An 18,465-nucleotide genomic window follows, 5' to 3' on the forward strand; every position below is an offset into this window, starting at 1 on the left:
ATCCATCTCAGCCCCCACTGCTCTACTCTCTGAAACCCCAAACTAAAGTAATCATCAAGAGTTTTGAAAAGAAACCAAAAACTTTTATTTACAAAAGTAAATTTTCACTCATTTTTATATTCTCATAATGTTAATGCCAACAGCAACAGTCTCTGGGATATTTAAAACCCTTGATTTTAAAATGCATTGAGGTTTGTGCAGCTCATTTCCCCCCCAGTTATATTATAAAACTTATAAAGGTTTCTTTAGCTTTGTTGTTTGGGCACGCTTTTGTGCAGAAGTCACGTTTCAGGGTAGGCTTACCACCAGACATGATCACATAAGCATTGGCTGTGGATTTCCAAGAAGCAAAGGAGCCAATCTCAGCAAAGCTCGCACTGGCATCTTCAGCTGTTTAAATTTGAAGAGGAGTTCTGCGAAACTTGTGTTCCCTAAAGAAATACAATTGGAGGGAAGGGGTCACGTATCTAAATAAATTCAGCGACACATCCTCTTTCAAAGAAGCTTCAGACACATAATCACATTTCAAGCTGGCGTTCTTCCGTTTGAAAACAATTACTGAAAGATAATATTTAAACTATGAAATTCCCTAATGCACTATAGGGTATGATTTGATATAAAATTTTAATTTATCCATTCTGTACTTCAGAAATTGACCTGTAACCATATGTGAAACTATTAATACTGTTTAAATACATATATTACTTAAATATAATTAATAAATGTGCCCATCTATCCTCAATTACCATAATCCATGCACTTAATAATTTACCTAAAATAAAGACACAGGCTCAAAATGAGTAACAGAGAAGTTAATCTAAAGCCTCTTCCTCTAACAAGCAATGGTTCCCAACCTTGGTCCAACAGAGTCTGATGTAATTTATGTGGAGTACAGCCTGGGATCTGGAGCTCTGAAAGCTGCCCAGGTGATTCTGATGTGCAGCCAAGGTCAAGAACCACTGCTCTAAGGGTACGCAGTAAGTGTATGACCTGCAAATTCTATTAAGCATCATCTTCCTCTTTGCCTCCATCCTCACCACATGCCACTGTCCACAGTTCCCTTTCTTCAGCCCCAACATATACACATACATGATCCCGATGAGTCTCTAAGCCACAACAAGCATCCTAGTAGACATGCAGACAGCAGAGTGTACAGGTGGGTCATATGATCCCATGAAGATGGACAGAGAAGAGTCTCATGATATGAATCGAGTGGCCTTCTGATAAAAGCATAACTAACACAAGAAAGAGTTGTAATGCTGCACAAAATATGAAGAAAGCAACTATTTCTCTTTAGTATTTCCTTTTATCGACTCTGCCAGTAATCTGTGAATTAAATGTGTTTAATAAACCTCAACAGGAATTAAGAGAGATTTCCTATTTAATTGTTATCCACAGTGTTCCCAAGACCTTGCTAAAACTCAAAGACAGAGAACAAATACATACGAGCTATGGAAAACATCTCCAATGTTCTGATACACTGTGGACTCTAACAGACCATTTAGACTTTTTTTTTTTTGGCCACAACACGCGGCATGAGGGATCTTAGTTCCCTGACCAAGGATTGAACCCTCACCCCCTGCAGTGGAAGCACAGAGTCCTAACCACTGGACCACCAGGGAAGTCCCCAGACCATTTAGACTTAATGTGACTATCACTATGGTTAGGTTTCAATGTATCATCTTGCCATTTGTTTTCTATTTTCTCTGTCTGTTCTCTGGTTCCCCCTTTTCCTCTTTTCCTCTCTCTTGGACTGAGTACTTTTTATGATTCCACTATAGCTCCTTTATTGCTTATTGGCTCTCACTCTGTTTTCTTATCTTAGTGGTTGCTTTATGATTCATAGTATCATCTCTATCACAGATTACCTTCAAGTAAGATTATACCTCTTCACAGGTAGTATAAGGGCCTTATGGCTGTAATTCCATTTCTCCCTGCCCAGCCTCTGAGCTATTATTGTCATACATTTTGCTTTTCAGATTTTATAAACCCCATAGTACATTTTTATTATTTTTATAAGTCAATTATCTTTAAAAAGTATTTTTAAAAGAAACAAACCTTATGTATATCTCCATGTAGTTACCATCTCCAATGCTCTTCATTCCTTTGTGTAGATCCATATTTCAATCTGACACTATTTTCCTTCTGCCTCAAGGACTTACTGTAACATTTCCAGTAGTGTGGGTCTGCTGTTGATGAATTGCCCCAGCTTTTGTGTGTCTGAAAAAGGCTTTATTTCATGGTCTTTTTTTTTTTGAAAGATATTTTTGCTGGGTATAAAATTCTAACTAGATAGTGGTTTTCCTTTGAGTCCTTTACAGATGTTACTCCACTAATTTATCACTTGCATTGTTTCCTATGAAAAATATGCTATCACTCTTATTTTTTTCTCTGTAACATGTCTTTTTCCTCTGGCTGCTTTGAAGACTTTTTATCATTAGTTTTAGGCAATTTGGTTATTATGTGCCTTGGTGCAACTTTCTTCATGTTTCTCAGGCTTGGGATTCATTGAACTTCTTGCAACTGTGGACCTCAGTTTTCATTAAACTTGTAAATTTTCCACCCATTATTTCTTCGAGTATTTTTTTCTGTCCCTCTCCCCCATTTTTCTCTTCTTCAGGGACTCCAATCTCATGTAAATTGGGTCCTTTAAGTCCCAGAGCTTACTCCATTTTTAATGCTCTGTTGCTTTTTTTTAATCTTTTTCTTTTTGCATTTCATTTTGGATAGTTTCTAATGCTATGTCTTCAAACTCAGTATTTTTTTTTATTCTGCAATGTCTAATCTGCTATTAATCCCATTCAGTGTGTTTTTCTCAGAATTATAGTTTTCACCTCTAAAAGTTCAGTTAGATTCTTTTTATATTTCCATATCTCTTAATGTTCTGAAATATGGAATAACGTTATATGGAATTGAGTTATAATAAGTGTCTTAATGTCCTTGTCTGCTAACATCCATGTCAATTCCAGGTCAGTTGTAATTGATTTCTCACCTCCTTCATTATAGGCTGTATTTTCCTGTTTCTTTGTATGCCAGACATCATGAATTTTACCATAGGTGCTGGATATTTTCGTATTTCTGTATTCTTGAGCTTTCAGGATATAGTTATATTACTTGAAAAGCAGTTTGATCCTTTTGTGTCATGCCTTTAAGATTTTTAAAGTGGGCTAAAATATTTTAGTCTAAGGCTAAATATTTCTGTTTAATCTGTTTAGTCTAGGGCTAAATATTTCCCATCATGGAGGCAAGACCACACTGAGTACATCCCCTTAAATTGTGAAATTGTGGGAACAGACACTGTTCCTGAACCTGTTCAAACTGGTTCTCTCTAATCCATTAGGACAGTTCTTCCCTCAGCCTTGGGAAACTTCTTCACATGCATGTGCTGATTAGTAAGGACTCTTCTGATATTTGAGGGGGACCCTCTGCAGACATCTGGCGTTCTCTGTGTGCAGCTCTCTCCTCTCTGGCACTCTATCATGTAAATTCTAGCTCCTTTGGCTCCCTGTACTCTCAGCTCCATCACCTCAACTGAAGGAGTCTTCCAGGCTCTTCCTGGGTTCCCTCTCCCTCCTTCACAGTCTGGAAACTCTCAAGGCTGTTAGCTTTTTAGGGCCAATCACAGGGCTTATGTCATTTGTTTCTCATCTCTCAGGGATCACTCTTCTTCATTACCTGATATACGTCTCAAAAGCCATTGTTTCATATGCAGCGTCCAGTTTTCTTTGTTGTTTTTTCAGCTTGTTTATTTTGTGTTGTTTTGTTTTCTTTTTTCAGGCAGGATAGTAAATCAGATCTCTGTTACTCCATCCTGGATGAAAAAGGAAGTCTATGCTTTCAATTTTTTTCTTCTTTTATTTTTAGTACCTTGACTTTTATGCAACTAGGTGTGGTTTTCTTTGTATTTATCTTGCTCAGGGGTCACTGTAGGTTGATGTTCATCATCCATTTTTCAAAATTCTTAGCCTCTGTCTCTTTAAATACGGCTTCTATCTCATGTTCTCTCTCCTCATATTCTGGGATCTCAACTACATGCATGTTTGACTTCTTCACCATGTTCCACATCTCTCTTTTCTGAATTTTCCATTCATTTTTCTCTCTGTGCTTCTATCTGTTTATTTTCTACACACTTGTCTTGCAGTTCATTTATCTGCTGTGTCTAATATGTTAATTAATCTACACACTGAATTCTTTTTTCTTTTTTTTCCTTTTTTTTTGCTGCACCCACACAGCTTACAGGATCTTAGTTTCCCGACCAGGAGTCAAACCTGGGCCCTGGGCAGTGAAAGCATGGAATCCTAAGAACTGAACTGCCAGGGAATTCCCTATATACTGATTTCTTAATTTTAGTTATATTTTTCAGTTTTAGAATTTCCAATTAACTCTCACTGATTCCAGATTTCTGGTGAAATTCTGTATCTTTTCCTCTATTTTCTTGGAAATATTAGTCAGTTATTAGTCATAGTAACTCCAGATACTGGAGTTATGGAAGTCTGATAACTCCAATATCTGGATCACATACAAGTCTCTTTCTTTTACCTTTTACTCCTATTATGTCTTTTAATTGTGATTCAACACTGATACTATGATTTAAAAACTGTAGAAGTTTAAGACATTTTCTTCTTCCTATACAGGTTAATTTTTCTTCTATCAGGGAGGTAGCATGCAGCAGATCTCCTCAATTCTGCTTTAGGCTAATTTTAGGTCTGCTGTGTTTCAGTGTTACCTTTCCTGCTAGGGCTTGGCCCTGCTACTGTTTCATGTGAATGTCTGGGATTGGCAGGCCTTGAGTACTGCCCTTTGTCTCCTTGGCACTATGCTGTTGTTGGAATCATTGCCCACATTTTTAGCCTCCTGGTTTCTGCTAGATTTCTTGAAGTTTTATCCTGCGCATGTGCAGGTTAAGATTTGGCAAATGCCTCAAGGGAAGAGTGTGTCCAGGTTTTTGAGTTATTATTCCTCTTGTCCCCTCCTATCTGGGACTTTGCTCCTCAAGTTCTAGCCCTGGGCAATCATTAATCCAACCTCTGGCTCCTCTGCCCAGTAGCACTGCTGCTTTTTGCTGGGACTCTACTTCTTGTAATGAATTGACAAATGCCTCTGGGAGAAAGTCAGAGTAAATATGGAGCTCCTCAAATGAGTCCCTTCTCTCAGGAATTCTTGTCTCTCAATCAAGTCTGGTCACTATGGTTGCCACCAATTCCTTTAAACTTTATGTAGTTTGTCCACTTTTATATTTGCTTTTGTAGGAGAGTCAGTCTAATGCGAGCAATTCCACTGTGGCCATAACTGCAACAGAAGTCTCTGAATAGTGCATTTTCATCTGAGGTTTTCAAAGCAGCTATAAATCAGTAATATCATTAAACTTTTAAGTTTAAATGATTAAATGGACAAATTTTGTATCTGATTACATATTCTGAAAAATACAGTTAGATGCTAAGATTTTAAACTCTCTATTATGAAAACAATCAAATGTCAATACATACAAAATTAGGTACCTGATCATTTCAAAGCTTTATAATATTAGAAATTAATATTATGTGTTTTAAAAAAATCCAAACTGAAAACCCAAAAAATACAGAAAAATAACTTTAATAAAAATCAATTCGCAGAGAAAAAGAATATGAACATTTAGTTTATTAGTATATACTTGGTATCTGGGGCCCTGTGAAGAATCCATCTTCTTCTGAATGTAAATAAAGGTTTATGCATGTGTAAAATTCGGATAGTTTGGGGTTTGTTTTTTTTTTCTTCCAGAAAAAATTCTGAAAAATAATACCCAAACATGAATGAAGCCAAAAACCTAACTGGAGAAAATAACTCAGTTTAGAAACACCTCCTAACAAGAAACTAAACCCATCAGCGGGTAATACAGGTACTGAAAAGAGGATGTAGATGTGCAATTACCTTCTAGTCCTATAGACGGCAGGTGCCGCGGGGCTGGCACTGAGTGGTAGACGAGGAAACAGGCCAGCATGCTCAGCTGCGACTCCTCGCAGGGCTGCCCGTTGAGGTAGGCGTGCACACACCCATCACCCCCAGCTGTGAGAGAAGCACACATGGAACAGAACCAATCGATTACAGAGCTGAGAGGCACAAGGAACGCCTTCTTTTTATTATTTTCTCATCAAGAGCTCATTGAGCACTTACCATATACCACACAGGTCCTGTACTGGGCATTAAGGCTACTGTGGTAAACCAGACAGAGTGCCCGTCACTGCGGAGTTTAGAGTGCTGCGGGGGACGGAGATACTACATACCTAACGATGCAAACAAATGCTAATCATAAACTGTGATGAGTGCCATGAGGGTGCAGTGGTCACCATGGTCGTCTCCCCAAACACCCATTCTACCACCCTTCCCTCCACTGTCACGTCTGAGGGGACTGACTGCAGCTCCAGGACTGGATCCTGATTTATCTTGGCCAGAGGTTCTCAAACTTTAACAGGCATCAGAATCACCTAGAGGACTGATTAAAACACAGATGGGTGGGTCCCCACAATTTCTTGGATGGGGCCAGAAAAACTATTTCTAACAGGTTCCCAAGTGATCCCACTGTTGCTGCTCCAGAGACCACACTGTGAGAACCTTGTCTGGGACAATCACGGCAACCCCACTTCCCTGACACAGTGACTGGTTCAAGGACAGGCAGACCTAAGCCATTCAGAGAGACACTCTACCCCGGGGATTGATCGAGGAATGTGCACGAGTTCCAGTGCAAGCCAGAGACACAAGGAGATGCTTGAGAACATGTTTGCTAGAGGCTTCTGGGAAACAAATTCCTCATTCTTATGGCAAAGCTCCTAGAAGCAACTCTATTCTTCCTCTGAGTTGGAGGCAAGGAACTGTTACAGTCAGTTCATTGCCATCAGAAAGAAGTACTCTGAGGATAAAGTCATGGCACAGAGTGTCACTGATGGAGCCTCACAGAAATGGAGCTGGAGCCACTGGAGCAACAGCCTGCCGTAACTGTGGACTTCCAATTATATAAGTTTATAGGTGTCCTATTGTTGGAGCCAGACTGAGTCAGGCCTTCTGTTACTTGCAGACAAAGGCATTTTGATACAGAGAAAAAGGTTGAGAGAGAGAAAGAGAGATATAAAGATGGCAGGAAAGCTGCCTGAGGCAGTGTGGTCTTGGAAGGCCTGTGTGGAAGGGGCATGTAAGTGGAGGCTGCAAGAATGAGTATGAATTGGGCAGGCAAAGAATGAGAGGAAAAAGGTTCTTGGGAGGGAAAGCAGCACATTCAACAGTCCCGTGGTGAGAAAGAACTCCATGCTTTCGGGGAACTGGAAGGGACCAGGGTGCCTGAGTGGAGTTTGTGAGGAGCAGGTGGTATAGAAAGAGGCTGTAGAGGGAGACAGAGGCCTTGCTGGTCATGCGGGGCCTGCTGGCCACATGGTACAGATTTTTTTCACAACTGAATCAGCAGCCTTTGCGAGGTTTTAAGCAGAAGTGTTGAATCTGTTCACTCTTTGAAAGACCATTGTCAGTTGACTAGAGACAGTGAGAGGGAGATGAGAATGAAAAACAGGAAGACTTGCAGGAGGCTACAGGTCCAGGCAAGAAATAATCACGGTTTGTTCTAGGATAGCAACAGCAAAATGTGGACAGAGTTAGGAGATATTTAAGAGTTAGGACTGAAAGGATGTGGTAATGGATTGGCTACCGCAGAAGACAGGAGAGGGAGGGAGAGGAAGGGGCAAGGGTGACTCCCAAGAAGGTAACGAAGGAATGACCGTGAAACTAAGTGATGAAACTAAGAAAGAATGGTCGGAGGGTTTTTTTTTTTAAAAAAAGAATTGGGAAAGTGTGCCGTCACAAAGGTCAAGGGAGGTCTGTTTCCATAAGAATGAGAGGGAGCGACAGGAAGACTATCAGGGGTCCACTGAACCTGACATGAGGATGTTAGTCTGGTGGGAGTGGGAACATCTGGGGGTGGCAGCAGGAGGGGTGATAAAGGAGGCAAGAGGAGACCCTGCTGTGGCAGCCTGTCAAGAGAGGAAGGAGAGAGCGTGGTCGCTCACAGTTCCTCGTCAACGACTTTCTCATGCCTACTGGCCTTTTTTTTTTTTTTTTTTTTTTTTTTTTTTTTGCGGTACGCGGGCCTCTCACTGTTGTGGCCTCTCCCGTTGCGGAGCACAGGCTCCGGACGCGCAGGCTCAGCGGCCATGGCTCAAGGGCCCAGCCGCTCCGCGGCATGTGGGATCTTCCCGGACCGGGGCACAAATCCGTGTCCCCTGCATCGGCAGGCGGACTCCCAACCACTGTGCCACCAGGGAAGCCCTTGCCTACTGGCTTTTTGTTTCACCGATTTTCTCTACACTTTTTCTGCTTCCAATTTCACTGATTTCAGCTCTTATATCCTTGCTTTGGGTTTATTTTGCTTTTCTTTTTCTAATTTCTCAAAGAACTTAGATTAGTAATTTGAGACTTTCCTACTGTAAGCATTTAGCACTATAAATTTCCCACTTTAGCAGGAAGACTTACACTACAAAATTTCAAAATTTACTCTGAACCTACAGTAGTTAGGGAAGCGTAGTACTGGCATAAAGACAGACATACAGATCAATCGTACAGAATTGAGTCCAGAAACAGACTCACACTTACACAGTCCACTGATTTTTAACAAAGGCTCCAGAGCAATTCAATGAGAAGGAAAAGCCTTTTGCATAAGTGGTCCTGGAACAACTAGATATCCATATTTAAAGCTGAGAAAAAAGAAAACTCCCAGCTCACACCAGGCATAAAGTAGGAGAACATATCTGCAAAACATATCTGACAGAGCTTGCAGCCAGAATATGTTAAAAACCCCTACAACTCAACACTCAAGACAGCCAATTTTAAAAATGGGTAAAGGTTTGAAAAGACACTTTGCAAAGGGTATATGAATAACTAACACATGCAAAAATAATTAACATGATGAGTCATCACGGAAATGCAAATTAAAACTACAATGAGACACCACTACATATTCAGTAGACTGTCTAAAACTACAGACTAACAATGCCAAAATCTGCACTGCATCCCACTGCTGGCAGGAATGTAAAATGGTACAATTTGGAAAATAACTGAGCATGTCAATGGGTGAATGTACAGATGATATAAGAATGGCAGAATGTTGATACTGTTGAAGCTGGGTAATGGGATTTATTATACTATTATGTTTACTTTGCATTATGCTTTAAATTTTCCATAATATAATATAAAAGTAAATAAAACTTTTTAAGTTCTTCAACTCTAAACCCATTTTCTTTGTTCAATTAAAATCCATTTGAGGAGATAAATCACAAAACATGTACACAATATGATCAGTCTGCTCCATTTCCAGACTTCATGGCTATAGTTTGGGTTACTACTGAGCCACCTTAAAAGTCCATATATTCATCTGTGATCTCACTGAGACACAAATATGAATGACAGTTTCCAGTGCTGTCACACGGCCTCTGCATCGTCATTTAATTTATTGTTCTCCGCCCCAAAGCTAATAGTATCTGTGAGGGGAGACCACATACTTAAGAGGCTTTTTTTTTTTTTTTTTTTGCGGTACGCGGGCCTCTCACTGTTGTGGCCTCTCCCGTTGCAGAGCACAGGCTCTGGACGCGCAGGCTCAGCGGCCATGGCTCACGGGCGCAGCCGCTCCGCGGCATGTGGGATCTTCCCGGACCAGGGCACGAACCCGTGTCCCCTGCATCGGCAGGCAGACTCTCAACCACGGCGCCACCAGGGAAGCCCAAGAGTTTTTTTAAAGTGATAGTTCTTTTTAAATAAAAAAATAAATACACATTTTTGGCAATCAGAGTGGCAAGTCAAAGCTGGTGAAGGTTACTTACAACGCTGTAACCCACCACCACCAATGCCCTAAACAGCAGTGAGGAGAAAGCAATTCAGGGCACTGTTTTAGAGAACGCTCTAGTCACTGCCAAAGCTTCATCACATTATATGAAACATGCAAATCAGAGAATCTGCAAAGGTTTGAGGACTTATTTCTTATCAACAGCAAGGGTCTGCTATGGGTGATCAAACGCTAAATTGAAGTAAAAAAGAACATCAACACCTATAAAATAACATGTATTTTTCTCCCAAACATGAGAACAAAACGATTATCATATTTTTAGAAATTGTGAAACTGCACGAGCTTTCAAATCCCAAGAAGAAATACCAGAGCACATGCAGGTGTTAAACATAAACACTGGGAGTTTGAAATTGCTGTTTTCCATATATATCACTCACAATCTGGTTTACAGTTAAATCTTTTTGGAATTTTTTTTTAAAGAAACAAATAGCGTATTCATATCGGGGGAGAGATGGGTGCAGATGGGAAATAGGGAGGCAAGGGTCCCCCTCATGTTTGCCAAAAACCACTGCCCCACCCGCCTCCACCCTCACCTCCCTCCTCTGGGGAGGGGCCCTGGCAGGCTCCCCGCTTCTAGTGGGTCTCCCTCTTCCTCCTCCCCTGCACCTCCAGTGCCTGGGCAGAGCCCACCCCGGCTCTAAAGCCAGGTGAAGACAGGCTCAAACTAACGTTCTTCCCCCTTCCTCCACCTCCCCCTCACTCCCATCTCTTGTCTAACTAAAATACAGAAAAAGCAAGAGCAGCTGGGACCTGGGAGCATCAGTCACCCGGTGGCTGGGGCAGGGCAGGCAGCGGAGCCTCAGACAGGTGTAGTGGAACACGCAGATAGCTTTAAACATAATTATATTCGAATTCCTGGGTTCTACCAGTTACTAACAACTTTACAGAATTAGGAACTGTTCCTACTGATACCACTAGAGTTAGTATTTACTCAAAGCAAGTTGCTGTCAGATACATACTGGAAGCATTAGAACTGAAAAGAATAAAAAGATCAAGGGGTTAACTATTAAAAATCAATTTCAGGCATATATTACACATCAAACAGCTTTCCATATATCAAAAGGCCCCATCACTCGCCTCCCATGATTACTTCTACACAGTCAGGAGTAATTTCACAGTCTCCCTGCAATCACAAGGCAGTGCTTCCGCTGACAGAAAGCCAGTTACATATGCCCCAGGTCCTCACTGACTGACTCACAGAACTGGTAAAAGAAGCATTCACTCTAAGTCCACATCAAGTTTTCAGTGTACACAAGGTAAAGGCAGAAAAAAGGGCCTCAGGGAGGTGACAGGCCGCACCCCTAAGAAACAGAAGAGAGAGGCACTGGAAAGGAACACGATCTGATGTTAGAAAAAATAAAACAAGTTCCTAAGTGTCAAGTGGTATTTAAAATGCTGTATATATATTCTCCCCGTGGCTTATAAAGCAGAGTTAAATATATTTGTTAAAGAAGTTAAAGTAGATAATCAATGTAATGCATCTAACTGGAAACTACATCTATAGCCATTCGGGATTGTACTCAGACTTATCTTGCTTTCCAATGGAAAAAAAAGGTCAAAACAGAAACACCTGAGTCCCAGTGTAGCTTAAAAACACAAAGGGCGCAATGCTGTTATTACCTTGTAGCCACTGGTCCAGAGTATTATCAATAGTGCATTTGACAACAGGGAGGAATTCCGAGTTCATAAAGAGCCCTCGCTTAGGGTGGTTCTGCAGCCGCTCCTGATGGCTTCTGGAGCTGAAAAACTCTAACACCAACTTTATCTGCCAAAGTTCAGATGTCTCGGACATTTCTCTTCTTCCCAGTCTTCTTACAGCCTTGCAGAGAAAAGAGAAACAGCAATCTACTTAATGAAAGAGTAAAGATGCAACTGTCACTTCCTCAGAGTTGTATACCAGAGTATTTTTTAAATGTGCCTCATAAGATCAATAAAGGGCAGAGGGGAGCCCATTCTGGGTTTTGCTGCAGTCTGCCCCACAGAGGAGCCCCCTACTGGGTTTACATACATGGCCCACTCTCTTCAAAATGAACATGAACAGCTTTCAGGTGAAAAAACAGCAAAGGCAAATGAGCTCATTCTTGGCTCAATGGCTCTGAAAAATGAAGACCAATAGGTCTACAGCCAGTCACCTCTGGGAAACCCAGGTTGGGTACAATGACATGGCCAGGATCAGGCCAGGGATTCCAGGGGTCAGAAGGCAAAAGTATTATTGATAGTGCTGTTCTTGGGACCCATCTGCAAAGTCACCAAGGCTGCAACCAGAAGGGATGTTCTTCTCTAGATACACACCCACAACTGCAAGGGGTGAAGAAGGTTCAGAGTGTAAAAAGAGAACACACTCTCAGCCAGCAACTAAAAAATGCAACTCATTACTTGGCTGTTGTAGAGAGAGATACTGTGAGAAGCAGTACCAGTGTGGACATCAGGTATTCATACTTATCAACCAAAAAGGTGGATACCTGACAATAATGGCATTCTAGGCCTACTCGGTTACAATGGAACTGGCCTTTTAATTAAGATTGTTACTTAACACAGGTTTTGGGGAATTATCTCCTGTGTTTTCCCACTCAGTTTTTCAGTAGAGATTATTTTTCCATTAGAGATTACTTCCTTTGACTTTAGACACTGAGTCCCAAATTCTCATCTGTGAACTCATTATATCACAGTCACTCGAAGGGCTGTTTAAAACTACAGATCCTGGACTTCATCTCAGAAATTCTGATTCAGTAACTATGGAATAGGACTTGAGGATCTGAATTGTTAAGATTTCCCAGATAAATTTTAGCCAAGTTAGAAAACTACTGGCTTAGTTTAACTGCAAATTTGAGTCTGAAAGATATGACACTATTTAAAAAGCCATATTTATTACTAATAACCTAAAGTGAATAAATTAGTCCGATCCTTTAGCAAAGCTGTTGAGCATTATCTTCTGCATTACCCCTTTTAGGCTCTTTTAAAACAAAAATAACACGAAAGAAATTTAAAAATGAACTCCAGCTCCCTAAATCCCCACATGCTGATGCTGTAACCTCTGCGAGCTTAATTACGCAGGTGTAACTGTACACTACTGCTATCATCAGGGCACCGTTTGTTCACTTACTGCTCACTTGCATAATCTTTTCCACGAAGAGGTTTTATCAGGAGGAAGGCAAGAGACATGAGGATGCTAGGGGAGAAAGGAAGGGAACGTGCTCTTCCTCTACTTGTCAGAGGAAGAGGCCAGAAGAGGCGAACCCCTGGAGTAACCCCACTTGTCATCATAAACTCTAAGCTATACAGAGCTTTCAACTTTGATAGGGATTCCTTTTTTAAAATTCTAAAAGCAAATGAGAAACTAAAGAGATGGATATAGAGAGAATCTTACCTCACTGTTCGTATGTTATGTGAAGTACAAGATAAATCTCATCAGAATTGGAATAGGTTTTTTGAACCATACCTGATCCATTGCTATGTATGCAGGTAACATCTCCGGGGTCTCCTGGGTCACACATTCATATAGCACTGAAGAAAAGAGATCCAGAATTTCCTGTTTCTGTGGAAAGTCAGAACCTTTTTGTAGCACATCAATGTATATTCCAAAATCAATTCAAAAAACAACTGTAAAGCAATTACTATGGCCCATTCTTAAGTTCTGCAGTGAATGATATCAAAGGGCAAAACAGCTAGGTCTTTATAAAATCAAAGTGCATGCAATATTAAACACCAATGAAATATAACCAAAATTAAGTCCCATGGGACAGTTAAGGCTGTAAGTGCTGTGGATGAGAGGAGTGAACCACGCTGGGTAAAATGAGCAGGCCGGACATCACAGAGCTATGTCTTGGGTTGGGCTGGCAAGAACAGGATCCAGAAAGGGCGCCCAGGATCCACCACACCAAGGTGCAGTAGAAACACTGAGCAGAACAGGTTAGGGGGAGCCTGCACAGCAAGTCCAGCTGGGGTTAGGGGCAGGCGTGGGCTTTTACCAGAGACCTGTGGTCTTGAGTGCAGGCCCCAGCCCTCACTGGCTGTGTGATCTTGGGCATGTGACATCTCTCAGTGGCAGTATCCCCATCTGTAAACCCACAACAATAAAGTACCTACCCTCTGGGTCAGAATTAAAGGAAAAACTTACAAAGAGTACTGAGCAGAGTGCCCAATATACAGTGAAAATTCAGTAAGTAAGTGGCAGGAAGGTTATATCACTTAACTTTCAAAGCAACAAGGTAAGGTAGGTTCTATTATAACCCCACTTTTAGAAATAAGGAAACTACATCTCAAAGAGGTTGAAAAATTTTCCCAAGGCTATATACACTTGCAGGCAATAGGCCATCAATCCTGGATCATCTAATTCCTACATCCAGTCCTTGCCACCTGAAATGATGGATTAAATCAAAGATCTACCAGCAAGTACCCTTTGAATCCTTAAGAGAATGGTTTTATGACCAACAAAAAGAAGGGTTACAAAACAAATAGAAAACAAAATTAATAAAATTATGTAAAAACAAGAGAAGGGTAGTAAACATTGAAAACATGAATTAGTACAAGAATGGACATAAAGTATCACCTATCAAAACTAATGTCTTAGGAATTATAAGTTGTTTTCTTCTATCAAGGTAGGAAGTTACTGAATTTAATAGTTTTAGACTATGAAAAATCTGTGCTTGCCAAGCAAAAATCATCCAATGTGCCTGAGGCATGTTATCAATATCAGAGCTACATACGGATATTTTAGGTTTTTTTGGTGGTCCACAGATAGAAACAACAAAGTCTAGCAAACCACATAATATATACCTGACCCATGTTCACAGTTGGTTTGCAGAAATATTCAGCAAATGACAGAAGTGCTGGATCAGAAGTGAATGCTGAAATCGTTTCGGGCTAAAAAATAAACAAACAAGCATAAGTGAGATAATAAAGACTTTTTTCATTACTACTCAAACTGTAATGCATGCACCTATAACCTACCTTATTTTTTTCTCACAGTGTTCCCAAAACACCCAAGGTAAAACTTGCTAGAGCTTCGTCAACCTGTTCTGCTGAGAAGTTTTAAGAAACTTTTTTTTTTTTTTTTTTTTTTTTTGCGGTACACGGGCCTTTCACTGTTGTGGCCTCTCCCGTTGCGGAGCACAGGCTCCGGACGTGCAGGCTCAGCGGCCATGGCTCACGGGCCCAGCCGCTCCGCGGCATGTGGGATCTTCCCAGACCGGGGCACGAACCCGTGTCCCCTGCATCGGCAGGCGGACTCTCAACCACGGCACCACCAGGGAAGACCTTAAGAAACTTTTTGCACAAGCTACCGTGAGCTACTGATTTATCAAAACAGGTGCTTCTTACACAACTCACCCAAAAAAGGCTTTCCCTCTCCTTCCTTAACGAACTGAAAGGCAAACTAGAAACTAGAATTGTTACTGAAAAGGTAAGGAAAAAAGATTATCACTCTAATAAGCCACTCAAAAAAAGACAAATGCTGTCATAAGGTCATTAGAGTCATCAAAGCCAGAGAGAGAGAAAGCAGAATGGTGGTTGCCAGGGGCTGGGCAGAGGGCGAATGGGGAGTTAGTGTTAACGGGGACAGAGCTGCAGTTTTGCAAAATGAAATGAGTCATGGAGATGGATGGTGGGAGTGGCAGCACAACATTATGAATGTACTTAGTACCAATGAACTATACACTTAAAAGGTTTAAGCCACTATATTTTTTGTTATGTGTGCTTTACCACAATAAAAAAACTGGAAGGAAGGGTGAGGAGGACTGTCACTCAAATTTCAAGACTGAAAATGGAATATGAAGGTATTACCACTTTCCACCGAGAGTCAGTTTACTTCTGAACTCCCAGCAGGCAGGAAATGGAGGTGTCTTTTAACTTTTATAAATTTGCCCCATTCAAACTCAAGTCTAAACTTATCTGTTTTCTTTATAAATTGGATTAGGATCTTTGAGATGGGCCCTAGTTTATAAATCAAAGCAACAGTGCTAATTCAAGTTAAACTTTGCCCAAAAATCCTTCAAAAGTATTTCACAGGGACTTCCCTGGCAGTCCAGTGGCTAAGACTTCGCCTTCCAATGCAGGGGGTGTGGGTTCAATCCCTGGTGGAGCTAAGATCCCACACGCCTCCTGGCCAAGAAACCAAAACATACAACAGAAGCAATATTGTAACAAATTCAATAAAGACTTAAAAAAATGGTCCACACTAAAATAATCTTTAAAAAAAAAAGTATTTCATAGAGAACGTATTGAATACTGACAAACAAAATTCACTGATGTCAACTGTATCTATTTATTCCCTGGAAACTATTATAAAGGCTCAGTCATAAGAACTAATAAGTGCTACCTTGCAAAAATCTTTTATTTGGGCCATGTCTTAAGTAAATCTTAATGGATTTGAGGATTAATTATTAAGCTAAATTTTTTTTAGTGTTAAGATATATTCTGACTGTCCCTGCCACTAAACGTAAATCATCCTTAGAGTCCTGGCAGATGGCCCATATTTTATAATGGTTGTCACAGAAAACAGCCAACAGGCCCAAGGTCATTCATCCTTTATAATATGCAATGATTAGAGAAAGCAGATCTACCTAAACGGTACCATAAATGTTATCACAGAAGTACATGCTTTGGGTGGACTAGTGGGATTTGAACCTATTCTCTTTCATCATTCAATTTGGGGGGGGGGGGGGTTTAAATTGAGATATAATTGACATATAACAGTTGATTAGTTTCAGGTGTGCAACATAATGATTCCATATATGTATATATTGAGAAATGATCACCACAATAAATCTAGGTAACATCCATCATCACACAAAGTGATAAATATTTTTTTCTTGAGATGAGAATATCCTTCAGTTTTTACCAATTACTACCTTGAAAGCCCGAGCTTCAGAGTTCCTGTTAGCAACAGTCTGGGCCAACAGACTTTGCCACCCCATTGGATCTTCCTTGTACGAGAGCTGACCCGCTCTGAGCTTAACATATAAAACCCCGTCCTTGGAAAGAATTGACCTGAAAGAAAACAAGAATGAATTTAATATGAGGTATTACTGGCAGTTGTTGGCTGGGAATGCAGTGTTTCCCAACAATAGTATTGGGAAATAAGTGAAGTCTTAAACAAGACTTCGCATGAGGTGAAGTCTTCACCACTTTGCACTAAGATATATGATTATTTACTGTGTCTAAACTCAATCAGTCCCTACAACAAAGTCATAATCAGGTTCTGCTCTTCTCTGCCATCTAGATTCACGGGACCTGGTAAATAAGAAGTCATTCTGACTATTGGCTCAAGTGTGGACTTCAAAGGAGGTATTTTATCTAACATGTCTTCATACTCCCTTAAATATCTACTGATTGGTTTATAGCAAAAAGAAAAGGATGCTGCAAATCTCAGACAGAACAATACAGAAAACAGCTACTATATAGATAGTCTGGGAGAAACAGAAATGCGGACTGTACTTTAAAGATTGTTACAAGCTTGTTAAACTTTCTGGGAATTTAAAGACTTAATTTACACACTAACTGAAGTGTAAAATTATTAACACTCTCTGTTCTTCAAAGTAATTACTTGCATATGACTATTTCCGCCCAAAAGTAATCTACCATAACCTCAATTTTATGAGAGCAATATAACAAGAGAATGGTAAAGAGATGCAACAGAAGATGTGTCTGACAAACACCAACTGTTACAAAGTTCCCTTTGTAGACATATGTAAATCAGCCTCATTTTCTTAAACTAAATCTTTCATTATTGCTCCAAAAGACAATTCCACTACTGTCCCAATTTAAGTCACTTCAAGTTTCTCAATGAATTAATATAAATAGGATTTGACTTCTAAATTAAAAATTTTACTTTCTAATACAAACTGTTTCAAAGATACAGACCACTTTATTCAACACTACATATTGTCCTGGGTGACATTAAAGGGTGACAAGGAGCATTCTACATAACAATCTATAATTTATATCTTCCCATATTTTTCTATTCCCTTCACAGACACATCTGAGAAATTCTATATACTTACTTCAAGTGTTGGGTTCCCTTGCTTAAATCTATGAGCAGTTCCCAGTATCGTGGGCCTTTAACTTTAATCTGCCAAGATAAATGTAAACAGTCAATCCAATGCTGGGAAAGTGCTAGTTTGATAAAATGAAACCCATGCTTCTCAGAGGAAATAAAAATAAAATGGGCTAGAAAGAGATGCTGAGAGGTTAACAAGCCCCATTTCCAGACGGACATGTAAGTGAATCACGTTCTCAGGCCATCTCGGCCATCAGTAAAGAGCCCCCAGTAAAGACCTTCTCTATTCCTCAGGACTATTCCTCCTGCGCTGCTTTCCCATTTCTTATAAAACACTGAGAAAGCAGAGGCTTTTATTTAGCTATCTTTAAATGCTATGCTGTTCCGGCTGAATTCACCCCTTGGATAAATCTCCCTATTCACACCCTGCTTACCTGCTTTAAAAGGTGGAGTTCTGGAAGAAGGGTAGGAGCCATCAATTCTTCTTTGGTTTGTTCATACCACTGAGTGCCCTTTACAAATGTAAAGGAAGAGTCACAGCTCACCATACAGTCAGGGAGAAGTACAAAAAGAACATTGCTCTACACTTCCCCTTCCCTGCAGTTTGTAGGCA

General features: G+C 40.4%; 1 protein-coding gene across 14 annotated transcripts in view; it reads right to left on the reverse strand.

Annotated features, from left to right (window-relative positions):
* Positions 1-18,465, reverse strand: part of ANAPC1 (anaphase promoting complex subunit 1) — a 155,106-nt gene that overhangs the window by 53,307 nt on the left and 83,334 nt on the right. For 7 of the 14 annotated variants that reach the window (XM_033838558.2, XM_033838557.2, XM_033838553.2 and 4 more), the window contains 8 exons: positions 18,287-18,364; positions 17,857-17,924; positions 16,705-16,843; positions 14,633-14,719; positions 13,296-13,391; positions 11,477-11,675; positions 5,908-6,042; positions 62-431 (listed from right to left, as the gene is read on the reverse strand). In XM_033838558.2, coding sequence (XP_033694449.1) covers positions 316-431; positions 5,908-6,042; positions 11,477-11,675; positions 13,296-13,391; positions 14,633-14,719; positions 16,705-16,843; positions 17,857-17,924; positions 18,287-18,364 — 918 coding nt within the window. In that variant the 3' untranslated portion in view covers positions 62-315. Of the gene's footprint in view, positions 1-61; positions 432-5,907; positions 6,043-11,476; positions 11,676-13,295; positions 13,392-13,824; positions 13,914-14,632; positions 14,720-16,694; positions 16,844-17,856; positions 17,925-18,286; positions 18,365-18,465 lie in introns of those variants that run through there. The other 7 variants (XR_012325605.1, XR_004521806.2, XR_012325604.1 and 4 more) reach the window with 3 other exon arrangements.

Source organism: Tursiops truncatus, chromosome 14 (assembly GCF_011762595.2).
Source record: "Tursiops truncatus isolate mTurTru1 chromosome 14, mTurTru1.mat.Y, whole genome shotgun sequence".
NCBI lineage: Eukaryota > Metazoa > Chordata > Mammalia > Artiodactyla > Delphinidae > Tursiops > Tursiops truncatus.